Source organism: Lathamus discolor, chromosome 1 (assembly GCF_037157495.1).
Source record: "Lathamus discolor isolate bLatDis1 chromosome 1, bLatDis1.hap1, whole genome shotgun sequence".
Lineage (NCBI taxonomy): Eukaryota > Metazoa > Chordata > Aves > Psittaciformes > Psittacidae > Lathamus > Lathamus discolor.
In genome coordinates this window covers 144,148,558-144,165,598 of record NC_088884.1, presented here as the reverse complement: position 1 = coordinate 144,165,598, position 17,041 = coordinate 144,148,558, and the positions used below count along the sequence as shown (strand labels likewise).

Here is a 17,041-nt window from a genome sequence, read left to right as displayed (position 1 = left end):
GTTTCTCTCTGGGATAGATCCGACATTATTGGTTCAGTATTTACGGAAAGTGTTCATGGACTAGTTCTTTTGCAGGCAGTAAACTGTTTTGTAAAACATCACCTTAGTTCACTAAGAATTAGTAGAGTAATGAAGCTCAAATGTTAAATTTGAGGCCTATGCTGTCTTTTTATTTTGTTTTTGTTTTGTTTGTTTTGGTTTGTGGGTTTTTGTTTGGTTTTTTTTAATGAGGTCTGAGAGATATGAAAGATTCTGGGAAATAAAAAAAGTCAAATGGACATAGATTTGAAATACAGAGATTAAAGAAAGAGAGCATTCTTTGTTCTGTCAGCTGCACTGCAGATGGGGGAGGATTTTTTTTAAATGCCTTTTTTGTTAAACATCCAAGGTGTCTCAGACTGGTCAAGATTGGGTGCTTATCCATCTCCATGTTTTTAAGAATCCATATTTTTAAGAATTAATTGTGAAAAAACACTGCTGGATTTTGTCTCATCTGCAGATTCCCAATGTTGTCCGAAATGTCAAGAACTTTATCTCAAGTTCTTTGGAGTATACAGAAGCATTTTTAAAATGTAAGAAATTGCCTGCTCTTCCTTTTAGTAATCCCAATACTTGAATGATCTTGTGAGAAAATGGATCAAGTCACATTTAGAAGAGTTTTTGTACCTAGGCTTTGGGATAGTGATGTTTGATTATACTAAAATATTTATATTAGGCTATATTTATATTTTTCTTATCCTTTCCTGAAAGGAGACCCCAGCAAAGCTCAGGTAGGTGACGATCTGGTTAAGAAAGAACTGTAAAAAAAAAAAAAAAAAAAGCTTGAAAATGAGGAATAGAATTTATAACAATGTGCATGAGTGTCCCTGTTCAGAATAGGATGTCTAAATGACTTTGACCTTCTTTGTTTAGTTCCTATGTTTGACTGAGTGAAAAAAAAAAAAAAATCTTGTACTTACCTAGGACTATTTCCTTCTTAGTAAAAAACTTGAAATTGATTTTAACTTGTCACATTTCTTCTCTGAAGTAATATAAAATCTTTGTCTAATAAATGTATATAGAGGCTTTGTGGCCCATCAGGGTACCATGACATTCCAGTGTATTGATTCTGCAGTGTTAAAGGGTGACATATTTGGTGTTAACTGGCCATCAGAGTATTAGGATTTGGATTGTGCACAGTAAGAATCCCTTTCCTGTAGTAACATACAGGCTTTCTAAAGCAGTGAAGTAACTACAGTAATAAAAAATTCCTCATGTGTAACCTTCAAAGATTAATAAGATTTTTGTATAATTATGCAGAAATGAAATTCATAAAATCAGAAAAATCTTAGAAGAAAATTAAGGAAATAAAGAATAATGCTTATTGACCTGTAACAACCAGTACCATTTTTGCAGTTTGCCCTCTGTAAAAATTAACATCCCCATTTCACTCTTGTAAAGTTTGCATTTCTTTTTCCTTTCTGCAAAGTGTAATCTGTATCATAGGTAAAGACCTTAACTTTTGTTAGTGTAGTTAATTTCAGTCGGCCAAAAGAGTATGTATACTAGAGAAGGTTAAAAATTATTATAATCTGTTTTACTATCCTTCAAGTGAAGTGTTCTGTTTAGTTTTATTGACCTGGAAGTGGTTTCTTTGGAAATAGCATTTTGATTGTTATTTGATTGTAGTGGGTTGATTACAATTATTGTGCAGAAAAAATCTTCTAAGTCAAAAAAAGTGAGCTAATTCTAGCTGCCTTTGGATACTAATTGTGGATTTACCAGCTTTATGGATTTAAAAGAGTCTATTGAACTCAACTTCCAGATTTTTGCATGTTCTTCCTGTATTGCATGCTTCAGTACTGGTTGTTCTGCAACGGCTTATAGAAAGCATATTATATGTTTGCTCTGTTTTCTAACAACATAAGTATTTTGCTTAAGCAGATTTTCTAGGAAGTGACAGCTCTAAAAAATTGCACACAGTGGTTGCTGGAAGCATTTCAGTACCAGGCAATCTAAATAGAGCAGAAGGGAGAAAATGAAATATCACCATATTTTAAAGATGACAGTTTTGCCAGAGATTCCTGTTCATTCTTCAGCTTAAAACAAATTGAGTAAATCAAGTATATCTAAAATTTCTGCACTCATTGAAGATGCACCACCTTTTTTGTTTTTGTTTTTGGTTGGTTTTTTTCTTTCCTCCTCCTTAAAAGCACAAGGGTGAACACTGACTTAGTAAATGTAAAACACACTGTGAGGAGCATAATTCTTCTGGTTTAATTATCTCTCAATAGTTTTGAATCATAACAGGCTTTCATGAAACCTAGTTATGTAGTGAGAACCTAAGTAAAATCTGGAATGATGAAACTGAAATGAAATATTATATTCTTCAGGATTATGTTGTTGCTCAGAAATTAGAACATTTTTTTATTCAAATTAATTTCCGTAACACATACATTAGGAATAAAATCAGGAGAATTTTTTTGTCAGATCAGGTTTTATAAACATTTCTTGATACTTTGCTTTAAAAGAAATCATGAGATAGCTGTGCCAGATTTTCTACGTGATATCCATCTCTTTAATAGGGTCATAGTAACTCCTTGCCACTTACATGGTTGAAGCCCTCTAATTAAGCCATATATTCTTTATTTTTAGAATATATTTTGTAACCATCTTTTCTCTGTGATCGCATGTCTTTGCTCCAAGACCTGGTCACTGTTACAAAGAATGCAGTTTTCTCCTCCTTCATATCAGCAGATATAAAAAGTAGCAAGGAAATTTGAGATAGGGCTTATTTCAGAGACTTCACTCTCTCCCAGTTTCATGGGTTCCTGCTGCACTTCTTGCATCAAGACTGAGGAAGGTGACCTGGGCTGCTTGTTCAATCTTGAATGACAACAAACCTCCTGAAAGACATCTTTTACAAAGACTGACCTTAAAAGAAGGAGATGGGGGGACAGAGTTTATTGAACGTGACTCTTCCTACTTGAGCAGATATAAATGCTCATGATGAAATTCCTGTTCATCCCAGTAGCTGTATGGTGTATGTCCAGTGTATACTTCTGCTCCATTTTGATGTGGCACCAGACTTGATGCTATTGTGTATTCCCTTCACATTTAATGCAAAAGACAGATAATATGCAGAAACAGTTTCTTGGTGTTTATAAAGTTGTGTTAAGAGTGGTCCCCACTATCCACAAAGAAAAACTTACACTGGTGTGGTGCCCACAGTCTGTGCAGATACTGACAAGGAGGCACCTGGATTCTTCTTACTGCCCTTTTCCTTTTGCTTCTGTAACTTACCTCGGTAGAGAAAGTCTTTTCACACTCTAAGCACACACTGCATATTAGATTTAATTCAATGAAAAAGAAGTGGAGACACACTTAAGACAGATTTTGCATCCTAAAATAAGCATTTTGCTATTTCACTGAAAAAGGTGTTTCTTATTTTTGGTGAAAAGGAGAAAAAAAGGCTCTCAACCCCAAACCTTAAACCAAAACAGCATATAGTGTTAATTCATATTCCCATGTACCACTTCTGTGCATAAACTAATTTGTGTTGAGAAATTTATGAGCAAAAGGATTAGTGGTCACCTAATATTTGTAAGCATGTAAAATATGCTATGTTTGGATTTTGAAGAGTATAATCTAATGTGAGGTAATTTAACTGATCTCACAAATATTTCAATGCAATTTTGTCCTGGGTTCAGCAGTAGCAGTCATTTTTCTCCTTCTTAGTAGCTGGTGCAGTGCTGTGGTTTTGACTTTCAGGCTGGGAACAGCACTGATAACACCAATGCTTTCAGTTGTTGCTAAGTCATGTTTACTCTGACCAAGGACTTTGTGAGTCTCATGGTCTGCCAGAGAGGAGGGGAAGCCGGGAGGAAGCAGAGACAGGACACCTGATCCAAACTGGCCAAAGAGGTATTCCATACCACAGCACGTCATGCCCAGGTTGTAGAACTGGGGGCAGTTACCCGGAAGGGCTAGATCACTGCTCAGTCGGGCTGGGTACCGGTCGTCGGGTAGTGAGCTGTTATATTCTCTTCCCTTGCTATTTCCCTTATCATTATCAGTGGTAGCAGTAGTAGTTGTGTTGTACCTTAGTTACTGGACTGTTCTTAACCCATGGGAGTTGCATTCTTTCAATTCTCCTCCCCATCCCTCTGGGAGCAGGGCTGGGGGGAAGTTGGGTAGTGAGACAGAGACTGCATGGTCTGATTTACAGCTGGGCTTAAACCATGACAAACTTTCATTGCATTCCACTGTTCAGCTACTTTCAGGTGTGTATTGTTAATATGGTAGCCTGATTTCAACACATAAGTTAATTGCACATATATAACTACTGTCAAATCTAGCTTAATTTTTGTCATTTCAGGTTTCATGTAAAAGGATGCCCAAGAAATTAAAGGTCACTTAATTAACTGCTCATTTTTCTTTTGATTTTGTTCTGTATTCTACATCATGTATTAAAGATAAAAACAACTTTCTCTGTTTCCATTAACAAAAGTGAATAGAGAAGAAAAAGCAATTACTTGTAGAATGTAAAATCCTTTTGATAATTTAACAGACTTTAATTAAAAACAATCTACCACGCTGTGCTCATAAGACAGACTATGACAAAAGCTCTTACTTGTTATGAAACACAATACTGGTCATCGATAAAGGACTTTAAAAGTTGCAACTTATTTTGAAGCATGGAATTTACATTTCCTTTGAAAGGCAACACATACATACAAAAACCCCTTTGGTTTCAAACTTAATTTTAAGAAAGTGAACAATTGACAATGCAAAGAGCTTCACACTGTCAGTATATTTTTCATAGTGTTTTGCATACATATAACATAGTATCTAAGGATCACCGTAGTCTTCATAAACTTAGCTTGTCATTATGATGCTTCCATTATGTAACATAAGTGAGTATTTAGATGAATACTTGGAGTAACTGAGAATTTATAAATCTTACAAACCATTTGACTACAACTTGGAGGTACACTGAAGAGGGACTCAGGAAAGCTAATTTTAGTTTTCATCTACTGAGCAACACTCACCTATAAATAATGTTGTTTTATGAATCTGCATGCTTTGTGTAATCTGTTCAAACAGTGGATTTAGCTTATGTCCATTTAAAAGATACAGCCTGACCCTGCTCTTGACATTTCTTTTCAAATTGGTGATAGACTGGTAGCAGTGCTTACTTTTGTCTTCTAATATTTTATTTTCTTAGTGGTCTTGATTAATTGCTATTTTTTTTTCTTTTATTACTACAACATCTCTACAAAGTGAGAAATTTCCCTGATCAGTGAGTTTTCTGGGGTGAGAGTGATACCTAATTGTACTTTGGAATTTGATATAAAGGTTGGTGAGTCTGCCCTAGCCGTCTTCTGCCTACAGATCCTCTATGAAGCAGTTAAACCCAGCCCTCACCTACATCTCTCCCCCTCACTTCTTTCCATAACTTTTTCTTTTAGTTTACTTTAGTTTTGGCTGTTCTGAGGGGACTCTACCTTTAGAGTCTTACTGTGCCTTTGGCAAAATCCACTTTGCTGCCTGACATCTGGAGACCAGGAATAATCCACCGGGAACAAGCAGCAGGTCTCCTGCTGCTCAGGCAGTCTCTGCTGCACTATGCAGCATTATTGCATTTGTTCTCCTCCACAGGTAATCTATTGTTAGTCCCCCTGAAGCAAGGGCAGGCATGGGGTGGGTGGGAGGCAAGAGAAGCCCCTGAAGCCTGTTATACCCCCAAGTATAGAAGGAGAGTCTATACTGAGCAGGGATTATTGGCCTCGTGTCTCCAAAAGGCTGAAGTGTAAAGAATTCCTGTGAAGTCTGTTGTGCCCATGAGATGAAAAGTAATAGTTCACATTGCAAAGTAAGCAATAAATGTATCAGCTTGCTATTTCTGCCACATCGTAGCAGTCTGTTTTAAAAATATCTATAAAGCTTTTAATTCCATGCATAATACTTCTGTCAAAAGCATTTCTCTGAAGTCCCCTTTGGCTTTGCAGTTGCAAATGAGGTAAGCAACAAATTTAATTGGCATATACCATTCCATGCAGATTGTAAATTAGGCAATGATTTAAAAAGTCTTCTTTAAAATAATACAGTTATTAATGCCATTAAAAGACAAAGCTGCATTAAAAAAACACATATTTGTCATTCACCTCAGTTTTTCTGTACTTTAGGCATTGAAGTCTTGCCAATTTTTCTTTTCTTTCTTTCTGTTTTGGTGATTGAGGATGATGGCTGGAAAAATTATAAACCAGTGTAATACTGTGACTGAAGTGACAAAGGATCACTAGCAAAAAATACAGATGTTCTGTTTTTAGGCATATTAATTCTAGGTCTTGGAAGAGTACATTCCTTTTTCTGTCTGTATGGTTTATTCTCTTCTGCATTGGCCTTCAGTACTAGGTATAGACAATGATTGTAGTGTCACTGTCAGGTAGGAGGAAGGTGACACAGAAATAATTTTCATACATAAGTCTCAGAGGTACAATATATCAAATACCCTTTCAGAGGATCAAATACACAGGTGTTAATTCTATGTTGTCTATTTTTTTTTTTTAACGGAATAAATTACATGATCAGGAAAATTAGGAATGAGAAAAGGGAGAAAGGAGGAGAGAATCAAAGAGAGGTACATTATAGATGTGTGTGGTCAGTATAGGGGTAAAGGTTTGACGAATGTCAAATGAGATAGACACTAAAGGGATAATTAAAAGAAAACTTTATTAAGCTATATTAACAACACAAGAGTGAGAGAGAAGCAGGACAATTATTACACTTAGAGGTGAAAGTTAACATAGATGTGGTGCAGAAATGAAAATAAAACTTTGCCTTGGTCTTAAACAAAGACGATAATGTTGTACATGGGAGGCAAAAGATGGAGGTATCTGAGATAAAAGCAAAACTTGAAGTCTGATATATGTAAGTCAAGGAGGAATGGATAAACATCATCACAGAGTTGTGGGTGATATAAAACAAAGCATCCCATGTCTTCCTGTGAATGAATCTGTTAGGACAGAAATGGTGCTGTTTTGTCAGAGAATAAAAAGTACAGTATTTATTTTTAAGTAGGGATGAAGGTAAAAAAAGCAAGGGATAAAGGTCTACTTTTTATCAAAGTAGAGCAGAATTTATATGAAAAAAAAAGGTTGCTGACAGAAAGGAAGATGGGATAAAAATGGAAGTTGAAAATGGCTTTACTGAAAGCAGTTCATGCAAAGTAATCTGATACCTTCCTTTGAAAAGATAATAAATTTCCTAGATAAAGAAAATTTAGTAATTTCTCTCTTTGGACTTCAGCAAGCAGTTGATACTGTGCCACCTGGGAAGTTATTTGTGCACCAGAGGAATATAGTAATTGCTAGAGGAATTACAAAATATGTAAGAAATTCACTAAAATGAGATGACGGTGTTGTTGCAAAGATAAGGGTAAATAGATGGAAAGTTAATCAAGTCAAGCATGAGTCTTAAGACTGATTTTGCTTTATTATACTTTAACACTTGCTCATAGAGTGCAAATATAGTAATGAAACTTGATTATGAAACAAATATGATAAATGTAATGAGTTTGTGTGAGAATTAGACTGTAGCAGAGGAAGGACCAGGAAACTCCTTAGACTGTAGCAATTAAAATGAACCTTATCTCCTCAAAATACAATAGCGAGAACAAGGCAAGCTGTAAATTCAGTTGGGAAATAGTGATATGGAAGCAGTAGAGAAAGAGGATAATTTAATGAATTAGGTAGAGTTACTACGAGCAGCAGTGTGACACGCAAACTTGTTTCTGCAACGTAAGGCTGAATCAAGTTGTGTGCTGCTGTGAAAGAAGTGGATATATTCATGCGATTTGAGGAGTCATTTATGAGACTTCATCTGAAAAATAGTTACATTTTCCTGGTCAACAATTCTGAGGAAGAATTTAGCTGAATTATAAGAATTTCTAATTGCATTTTGAGGTTCAGAAAGAGCTGTTTAATAACCATGGAATATAAAGTTAGCTGTGAAAGAGTTGACTAATTCAGACTTAAGAATTAAGTACTTCACAGGAATTCTTTAAGAGTTGACTAATGCAGACATAAGGCTCTTGAGAGACATGCTGTGGCAGGCTAAAATTGGATGGCTGAAACTGTTACTATCCTCAAGGCATGAATACCTGAACCTCCTTTGAATCACTTTTTGAACCACTGCCTGGTGTATTAGGGTAATTCTGGAATTCTTTTACTTTAGTACACCTAGCTGAAGACTGCAATAGTACATGAACTCATTCATGGGCATACTGTATAACGCTGCCCTGAAGGCTTTATGCTGTTCATGTATGCTACATGTACCTCAGAGCCTTGAGAAAATAAATATTGAGAGGAGATTTGATTGCTCTTCATAAAAATATTTTGAATAAATACCAGGAAAAACGTATTAATGAATAATGTTGATATAATAGCAATTAATATACCACTGTATTTTCAGTCTAGAAATTGCAAAAAATATTTCAACCTTCTGGAGGTATGAGATGATGTAAAAATATCTTATTAGTTTTGAAATGAAACTTCATCAGTTTAGAAAAAGAATTACACAGGTATTTTCTTTCCCGTACGTTCCTGTACTTTTAAGAAAAGGAAGAAAGTAAAGTGAAAGAAAAAAAAACCATAGGACAGGCTTTTCACACCTTGGTTTCTTAATGATGGATTAAATCCTTAGTTATAAGCTCAAGTTACGTTCTGTAAGCTGTTTAAAGAGCAGCATAAAACTCTCAGTGTGAGATTTGAAGCATCAGAGGCGTCTATCAGTACTTGCTGTACTGTTTTTGTGAGCCTTTTCTTTTGTTGACATGGCAGTATTACTCAGTCCAGAGTGTTGCTGTCTGAAGATTGTAATAAATAGATAATATTCTTACACATTAGAGTGCTTCTTAATGCATTAGTTCAGTATCATAAGTGACAGAATTTTAATAAAGGTATTATGGAAATAATAGGCAAGACATATGGAAGACTATATTATTGAGACTTTTTTTAGGTAGATTAATCTTATGCTGTTACACTCTGTGCCTTCAAAAACCTATTAGCAAATTGTATTTCTGATCTATCTGAAATAAATAAACACATATGTATTGAAAATAGAACAATAATATCATTATAGAGGATTGTATTGAAGACAGTTCTCTGCTTCAGGAATTACAAGGCATTGTAGCAAATAGCATTAAATATGCAATATTTTTATTTTCACAGTGCTTATTATGATGGGGATGAGAGAGTTAAATGACATATATTTGTATGTAATGGGACGTTATATTTTGATTTTTATTCCTAACTATAGCTAGCAGAACGTATATGTTCATGACAAATTTACATTAGGGTTTGGCTTTTTTTTTTAGAATTGACTGATTTCTTAACAGTTAAGTATGTGTAATTTTTTGAATTCTGAGGTATAAATTATTCAGTTTGTGGGGATGAATGAATGAATTTCAGGGGAGTGGCATGGACACAGTCTTTCCATGTGTAACCACTATCTTTGTGAGCCAGTGGTTAATACATCACCACATTACTGCAAAGCATGACTGTGAACATAATGCAATGCTAATATCCTAATAATAGGAAGTGTCAGGATTTGCCAGATGCCTAAATATTTAAAATTTGTTCACAGGCATAATGTAATCAGGAAGGCAATAAAAGAGAGAGTTTGTAAAGATAATGAATGATACATGTTTATCATATAAATTTTATGCTTGTAATGATAGGTTAAAAATTATAATTTGTGTATTTTTCTGGTTTTGGTATGAAGTAGAAAGCTTAGTTTTGATGGACTTGATTGCTGACTCCTAACATTCAAGAGTCAGCAGTAACCACAATTAAGTTGTAAAACTAGACCCAGCTGATGCAAAGTAGTTAAGAATATGCCAAATTGAATTTAAGTAAGGTTAAATGAGAATACAGTCATCTTAAACCCTGTACTAACTCCAGGTGTTTTACCCTTTTAAGCTTATGTTTAATCAGGATTATGGATAGGTTTTCTTATATTAGACCATGCCTGCTTGTTACTGGAATTCTAATGTATCTCTGTGATCTTAGTCCTCACTAATTTCTTTTTCAGACAAACTTTTAATTAATTTCAATTTACCTATATTTTTTATCCTATATGTGGCCTTTAATGATTTACAAATATTGTACAAATGGCACAACATACAAGTATTTTATTGAACATTTTATTTGATGATTAATTGTATTTTGTTTAAGCATATGAGAATTAAATTTCGTTATTCAACATGTATATTCAAACACAATGTATTCAATACACTTCCTACAATTCCCATGCCTTATTTTGATTTCTGTGGCAAACTGAAAATGAAGTTGTGTGTGTAAAATGAGTTTAAAAATAGATTAGAAGCATCTTGTGGAAAGTAACAGGAAATCTATAGGAGACATATTTTTATCTTGCGTTTGCTGTAGTGGGCAAAAATGAGCGTGTTGTGCCTTTCAGTTCTGTTTATGACATGTTGAATGTTGCAGCAACTTGTAATGCCTCAAATTTTTAGTAATACGCACACATCAATCAGATCAATATATGATATATGCCGCAATCATAATGTATTTACAGATGCAAATTTAATTCTAAGAAGAAATAGAGGTGAGAGGCAAAAAAAAATCAATATAAAGGTGCTTGCAGAAGTCAGTCATTCTGAGTTTGTAGCAATATGTTGTGGCTGTGATCATCTATACTCACAGTCTGACTTCTCATTTGATGAAAGTTAATTGTATATAATAAAAAATATATATCACTAATACTAAAATTTCACTTCCCAATAGCAATGGATATATAAGTTAATGAAAAAGAAGAAATAGATATGAATACCTATGAATAAACTTGGGATTAGTATTACAATTTTCAATGCAGCATTGAAATTCAGGAACAGATTTCCCATTGAAATATACATACAAGAAAAATGTGATCTATCAAGGAAATATGTGAGATTATGCCTATGATAAACAGAAAATGGACTCGGTATATAATAAAAAACTTTCAGGCCTGCGTTTCAGTGTTATGGACTGGATTAGTGGAGAGCTGCAAGCATCTTGCTCATAAAAACTGAGGTAGTGACTCCCAGTTCTTCATTTAACTCTTTGGTATATGTGCATTTCCATGCCAGGAAATAGGAAGAGGAAAACCAGTGATATCTATTTTCTGGAAATTAGTAAGATTTTTTCAGCTGCCGTAGAAAAGTGGGGAAAACAGCAACTCATTTCACAGAAACATAGTCAATGAGAAAAGATAATTTTCTGACTTTTTTAATTAATCATTATATATGATGCATTAATGATACAGAGCACAGGAAGGGTTTATTTGGGCTTGAAGTCGAGTCCATACTTGGAGTCTTGATGTACATATTTTAGTGCACCACTGACACTTCTGATGCATTGACTTCCTTCCATTACTGTCTTCAGGGTATCAGATGGTGTGTGGCACTTGCAATGCAGACGCAAGGTCCTCCATCAGCTTACTCTCTGTGATTGCATAGTGTATGCCTAAGATTGGCAAGTGGTACAAACTCTCTTGCCTGTTAAGATGCAATGTAGAAAGGCACAATAAATTGCACTGTCATCCTTCCTTTTTTATACTGCACCAGCAGGTAAAATACACACACACACTTAGACCACCATGATTATTTGAATTTGTGAGGATACAATATATTGCATTTTTGATAAAAAGATCCAACACTTTGTCTAATATGTGTCAGGTAATTGTTTTTTCTTCTTTAGTTTTTATTTTGCATTGATTTATGATTTGATTTGTTAACTGAAAAAATAGCATGAGTTTCTGTCATAGAAGTAAGCTCTAATTATAGAAAAAATCTGTCACATTTATAAACCACTTGGACTTCAGAAATATCATATGAATGCACCAAATGCTCACAATTGTATGTCTTGGAGAAAGATACTTAAAATACATGTTAGTAGATCTCTGTTGATTGCATGCTGGACAAGTCTACTATTGCAGTGAATGCATTCCCCTAAAAGTTAGCAAAGCTTATTTTTGCTATGAATGTGAATAGCTGTTGGAAGTTAACGAGTTTGAGGTACTCAATGTACTTAAATGATAGGTAGAGAGATTGATCAAGCATGTTAGATAGACAGGTAGATGTGTTACCTATATTTCTAGATGTTGTTCTTTGGCTCATTGTGTGGTTTTGCTGTTTAGTCAAGCTAAGACAGTGGAAACTGAACAAAGAGATTCACATATAATTGGATTGACGATGATGATGAAGGATTTTACTGTGGCATAAATATATTTCTTCTGCAACCAAAGCAGAATGTTTTGCTTACAGGAAGCCCAGATGGCTTCCTGTAAGAAGATCATATTTAGACAGAGGAACAGACGTTACTTATTTGAGGACATTTGGGAGTCTTTTATGGATTATGTTCATAGAGCAAAAGCTTCTTTGTAGAGATGCTTGACATTGCTATTCTACATTTGTATAATTTGGTTTTAACTTTGCATGTGTGTAACAGATTAGAAGTGATTCATTAAAACACTGGAAAATAAGGACTTAGTCGTGAGTGATGTAAACTGAATATATAATTACTAATAATTCAGAAACACTGGAAAATCTGAAAAGACTGGCGAAAGCCAACCAAACATGTTACATAACTGACACAAAATGGGTTAATATTTTTTGTGTAGATGGCCCATTTCTGAATGATATTTTAAGAGCTTTTCTTTAAGATTATACTGGACAGAAACCTTGACTGTTTATTATTAGAAGTGCATGTCTCTTCAGTGTTTTGTTTTGTTCATAAACATACTGATCAAAGTGATTCAAAGGAAACGTGTTTTCACTTAGATCTCCATTTTCTTTATGTTCACCTTTAAGTGTAATGGTTGATACCTGGCATTTTGAATAACTTAGATGTTCATAGAATTATCACTGTATATTGTATGTTGCCATCAAAATCTGGCTCGCTCACTCACTCGCTTTTCTGGGGGGCTGTGGGTGAGGTGGATGAGGGGGAAGAAGCGTTTCCTGTTTGTTTTCATATAAAATTCCTATCCTTTGCTTCTTATAACTGTTTGATATCATTAGCGACTTACCACACTATTTATCCCATCACTCCATGGAGAAAAGTTATGCTTGTCACTGACACCCAAAGCATACTATTTTTTCCTCTGTCCGTAGTAACTAGAGGTAAGAAAAGCAGGAATACAAAAATCACTACAATTTCTTCATGATTTAAAACCATCCTATCCCTGGACTACTGGACTACTAAAATAGTCTACTTTATTCTTTTTCTTAAGCAATATGTAATACTATTCTTACTCTTTTTGCTGCCAAATAGTTCTTTTATGGAGTCTGTTTGGACCAAAGGGAGAGAAGAGGAATCTTTTTACTCGCTTAAAACATCTGTGATACAGGATTAGGTTAGCCAGAATCTACTCACATCCCGGTAAGCAGACATATATTTTTGTATTTTTTGTAGGTGGATACAGTGCAGACTACACAGCACCCTGGCCACATTGAGGAATCATGTAAAATGAATGTATGTGCTCGTAAGTGAATTATTTATGAAATGGAACTCCAACTCTAAGGGATGTTGGATCACAAAGTATATGAACTCTCTTTGCTCTCATGTTAAGAAATTGATTCCCAGGGGACAGGGTTACTGCAGAGCTAAGTGGACCTTGAAAGGAAAGCTATTAAAAAAAAAAAAAAGAAAGAAAAGAAAAGAAAAGAAAAGAAAAGAAAAGAAAAGAAAAGAAAAGAAAAGAAAAGAAAAGAAAAGAAAAGAAAAGAAAAGAAAAGAAAAGAAAAGAAAAGAAAAGAAAAAAAAAGGAAAGGAAAGGAAAGGAAAGGAAAGGAAAGGAAAGGAAAGGAAAGGAAAGGAAAGGAAAGGAAAGGAAAGGAAAGGAAAGGAAAGGAAAGGAAAGGAAAGGAAAGGAAAGGAAAGGAAAGGAAAGGAAAGGAAAGGAAAAGAGAAAAAACATGATAAATCATTTTAAAATCCCCTGAAAACAAGGGATGCAGGTTACATTTTGGATACATTGGGAGAGAGATTAAACAGATTCAAGAATCCAAACAAACAAAAAAAAAATTGTATGTGAGAAAGGTTTGTTAAGCAGAATGATTATAAGTGGAGGAACAGGATCAAATGCCATCTAATCTAAGAATATGAATAGGCTGGAAAACCTCACAGTTTTCCTCTTTGTACCATCTTTGAAAGGGCTGAAATTTGATTAGATGATTGCTTCAATTAGTAACTGGGAGATGAGTGTGAACAAGACTGAATTTTCAGTGTTTGAGTTGAGGTATTTGTGGTTTGCTGAAAAAAAAAGAAAAAGAACGACCCTGATGATGTGCTAGATAAACAAAGAAAAAAAATACCTCAGGACTGAATTTCTGGAAATCCAAACGCAGTTTTTATATTTGAAAGTCTGTATTACCTGGGGACCTGAGACAAAGTGGGGGAGAGGAATTAGGGAAAGCAGTCTTGGGTCTTCAGCTTTTGCTGAGAAAAAAGGCTCTACAAGGAAATTGGGGTAGACACAGAGAAGAAACCAAAACACTAAATGACTCTACCAGCAAATGGGGAAATCAAGTCATTCACACGTATACACATAACATTTGGTTGTCAGACACAAGTCAGTTCATTGACTAGAGCACACTAGACTAGAAAATTGTGCCAAGGATTGTACAATCGCCAATATCCAAACCACATGTAGGCAGACCTGTGACTCTGCAGTCACTATTAAGCTATATACATCATAGAATCATAAAATAGTTAGGGTTGGAAAGGACCTTGAGATCGTCTAGTTCCAACCCCCCTGCCATGGGCAGGGACACCTCACACTAGACCATCTCACCCAAGGCTTCGTCCAGCCTGGCCTTGAACACTGCCAGGAATGGAGCATTCACAACCTCCATGAGCAAGCTATTCCAGTGTCTCACCACCCTAACAGGAAAGAATTTCCTCCTTATATCCAATCTAAACTTCTCCTATTTAAGTTTTAACCTGTTACCCCTTGTCCTGTCACTACAGTCCCTGGTAAAGTGTCCCTCCCCAGCATCCCTATAGGCCCCCTTCACGTACTGGGAGGCTGCTATTAGGTCCCCACGCAGCCTTCTCTTCTCCAGGCTGAATAGCCCCAACTTCCTCAGCCTGTCTTCATATGGGAGGTGCTCCAGTCCCCTGATCATCCTCGTGGCCCTCCTCTGGACTTGTTCCAGCAGTTCCATGTCCTTTTTATGTTGAGGACACCAGAACTGCACACAATACTCCAGGTTAGGTTTCACAAGAGCAGAGTAGAGGGGCAGGATCACCTCCTTTGACCTATATCAGCAACTCCAGTTTATATACATATGCTAATTTTTATATTTTTTATATATGTATATTTGGATATTACATTCTATGAATATCAGCTAATGATTTAGAGAAAGGAAATTCTGAATATTTTCTCCCAAAGAATTTTTTAATTTATATACTTCACCTTCATTTTAAGGAACAACAAGAGGATTTTTTAAGTATTAATAATTTTTCTACAAGCTCCTTATGAATAAATCATATCTTCAGCCCTTACAATTTTCTGATATAAAGCTAGTATAACTGAGTGAGGAAGCTATATTATATTTGTAACTGAAGTGTATGTTATCACTTGTTCTTCATAATATGGCTTTTCATCTGTATAAATGACAATGCTGAAAAAATCTTTTTATCTCCTGATTGTCATGCATTTATGCCTGAATTAGCTCCCACTTTGCGTTTATTCCTTCAAAACTGGTCTACTACTTTTTTCCACTTGTAGTAATTAGTTCCAAGTAGAGGAATTTATGGTACGGTAGGGGCTTTGACCCCTTTATTGTACTGAGATATATTATCAAACTTCAAAGCCTGTATACTGCTATTGTATTGATTTTGTTTTCTGTGAGCAAAATCAATGAGCAAAATTAAAATAAAAAAATCAATTCTTCCATTTTTTAATTGATTTGGGTGTTCTACATGTACTTTGTTTATTTAACCTTGATTACTAGTCTGGAACTCATTGAAAGGAGAACACATTGAGACTTTTTATAATTCTGCTTAGAAGAAACCTATGGAAATTAATGAAATACAGAGGAAAAGAAAATTAAAGTTAATACATACAGGAATGAGAAGGAAAGAGATGCAAAAGAGATCAAGTAAAGCCCTGTTCTCAGTTGGGCTGCATTGTTTAGGAATATCAAGGACCCTATAAAAATCAGTATAAAAATCAGCTTTGTCAGAAAAATCGTCATAGAGATTCTTTCCATTTTCTAGCCTTTGCCTTTAATTCAATAGATGGTTAAAAGTGGCATATGAAATACTTGCAATCCATTGACCATGTAGTATGAGTTCAGAGCAGTTTCAAAGCTTACAGAAAGATAAGAAAAAATGTCATAAAATATTTAACATGTAATATTTTGCAGAAATAAACACATTAAATATGCAAATATATTTGTGAAATTTTCAGCCTTTTTTCTGAATATGAGCATTATCTCAGTAAGGAAAAAAAAAAGTTTAACCTGGAAACTGTAAAGAGAGATGTTAAGGACCTCTGGTCAGATTCTTATCTCAGATACAGCAACTCTGTTTTTCAATAAAATTATTCTGCAACTGGGAACAAAATAAAAAAATGTGTCTTCTGTCTTCATTGCAAATTTATTCTTCTATATTTAGTTTTCTGGTCAGAAGCAATTACCAAGAGAGGACCCTTGAAAAATATTGTGCAACTACTGTAATTTTCAGATTTCACAGAGTTTAGCAGCCAAGCAATTTGCATGGAATGAAACCACTTTTATAGAATCATAGAATAGTTAGGGTTGGAAAGGACTTCAAGATCATCTAGTTCCAACCCCCATGCCATGGGCAGGGACACCTCACACTAAACCATCCCACACAAGGTTTCATCCAATGTGGCCTTGAACACTTGCAGGGATGGAGCACTCACAACCTCCATGAGCAAGCTATTCCAGTGTCTCACCACCCTAACAGGAAAGAATTTCCTCCTTATATCCAATCTAAACTTCTCCTATTTAAGTTTTAACCCGTTACCC

The 17,041-nt window shown here is 35.0% G+C and overlaps 1 protein-coding gene across 5 annotated transcripts in view; it reads left to right on the top strand.

Moving 5' to 3' along the window:
• The window catches only part of PCDH7 (protocadherin 7), a 293,178-nt gene that overhangs the window by 48,146 nt on the left and 227,991 nt on the right, over positions 1–17,041 (top strand). Inside the window, exon 2 of one of the 5 annotated variants that reach the window (XM_065699365.1) lies at positions 13,455–13,677. The exons of the other annotated variants lie outside the window; for them this stretch is intronic. Within the exon in view, the coding sequence (XP_065555437.1) occupies positions 13,455–13,532 (78 nt within the window). The 3' untranslated portion in view covers positions 13,533–13,677. Of the gene's footprint in view, positions 1–13,454; positions 13,678–17,041 lie in introns of those variants that run through there. 5 annotated transcript variants of the gene reach the window in all.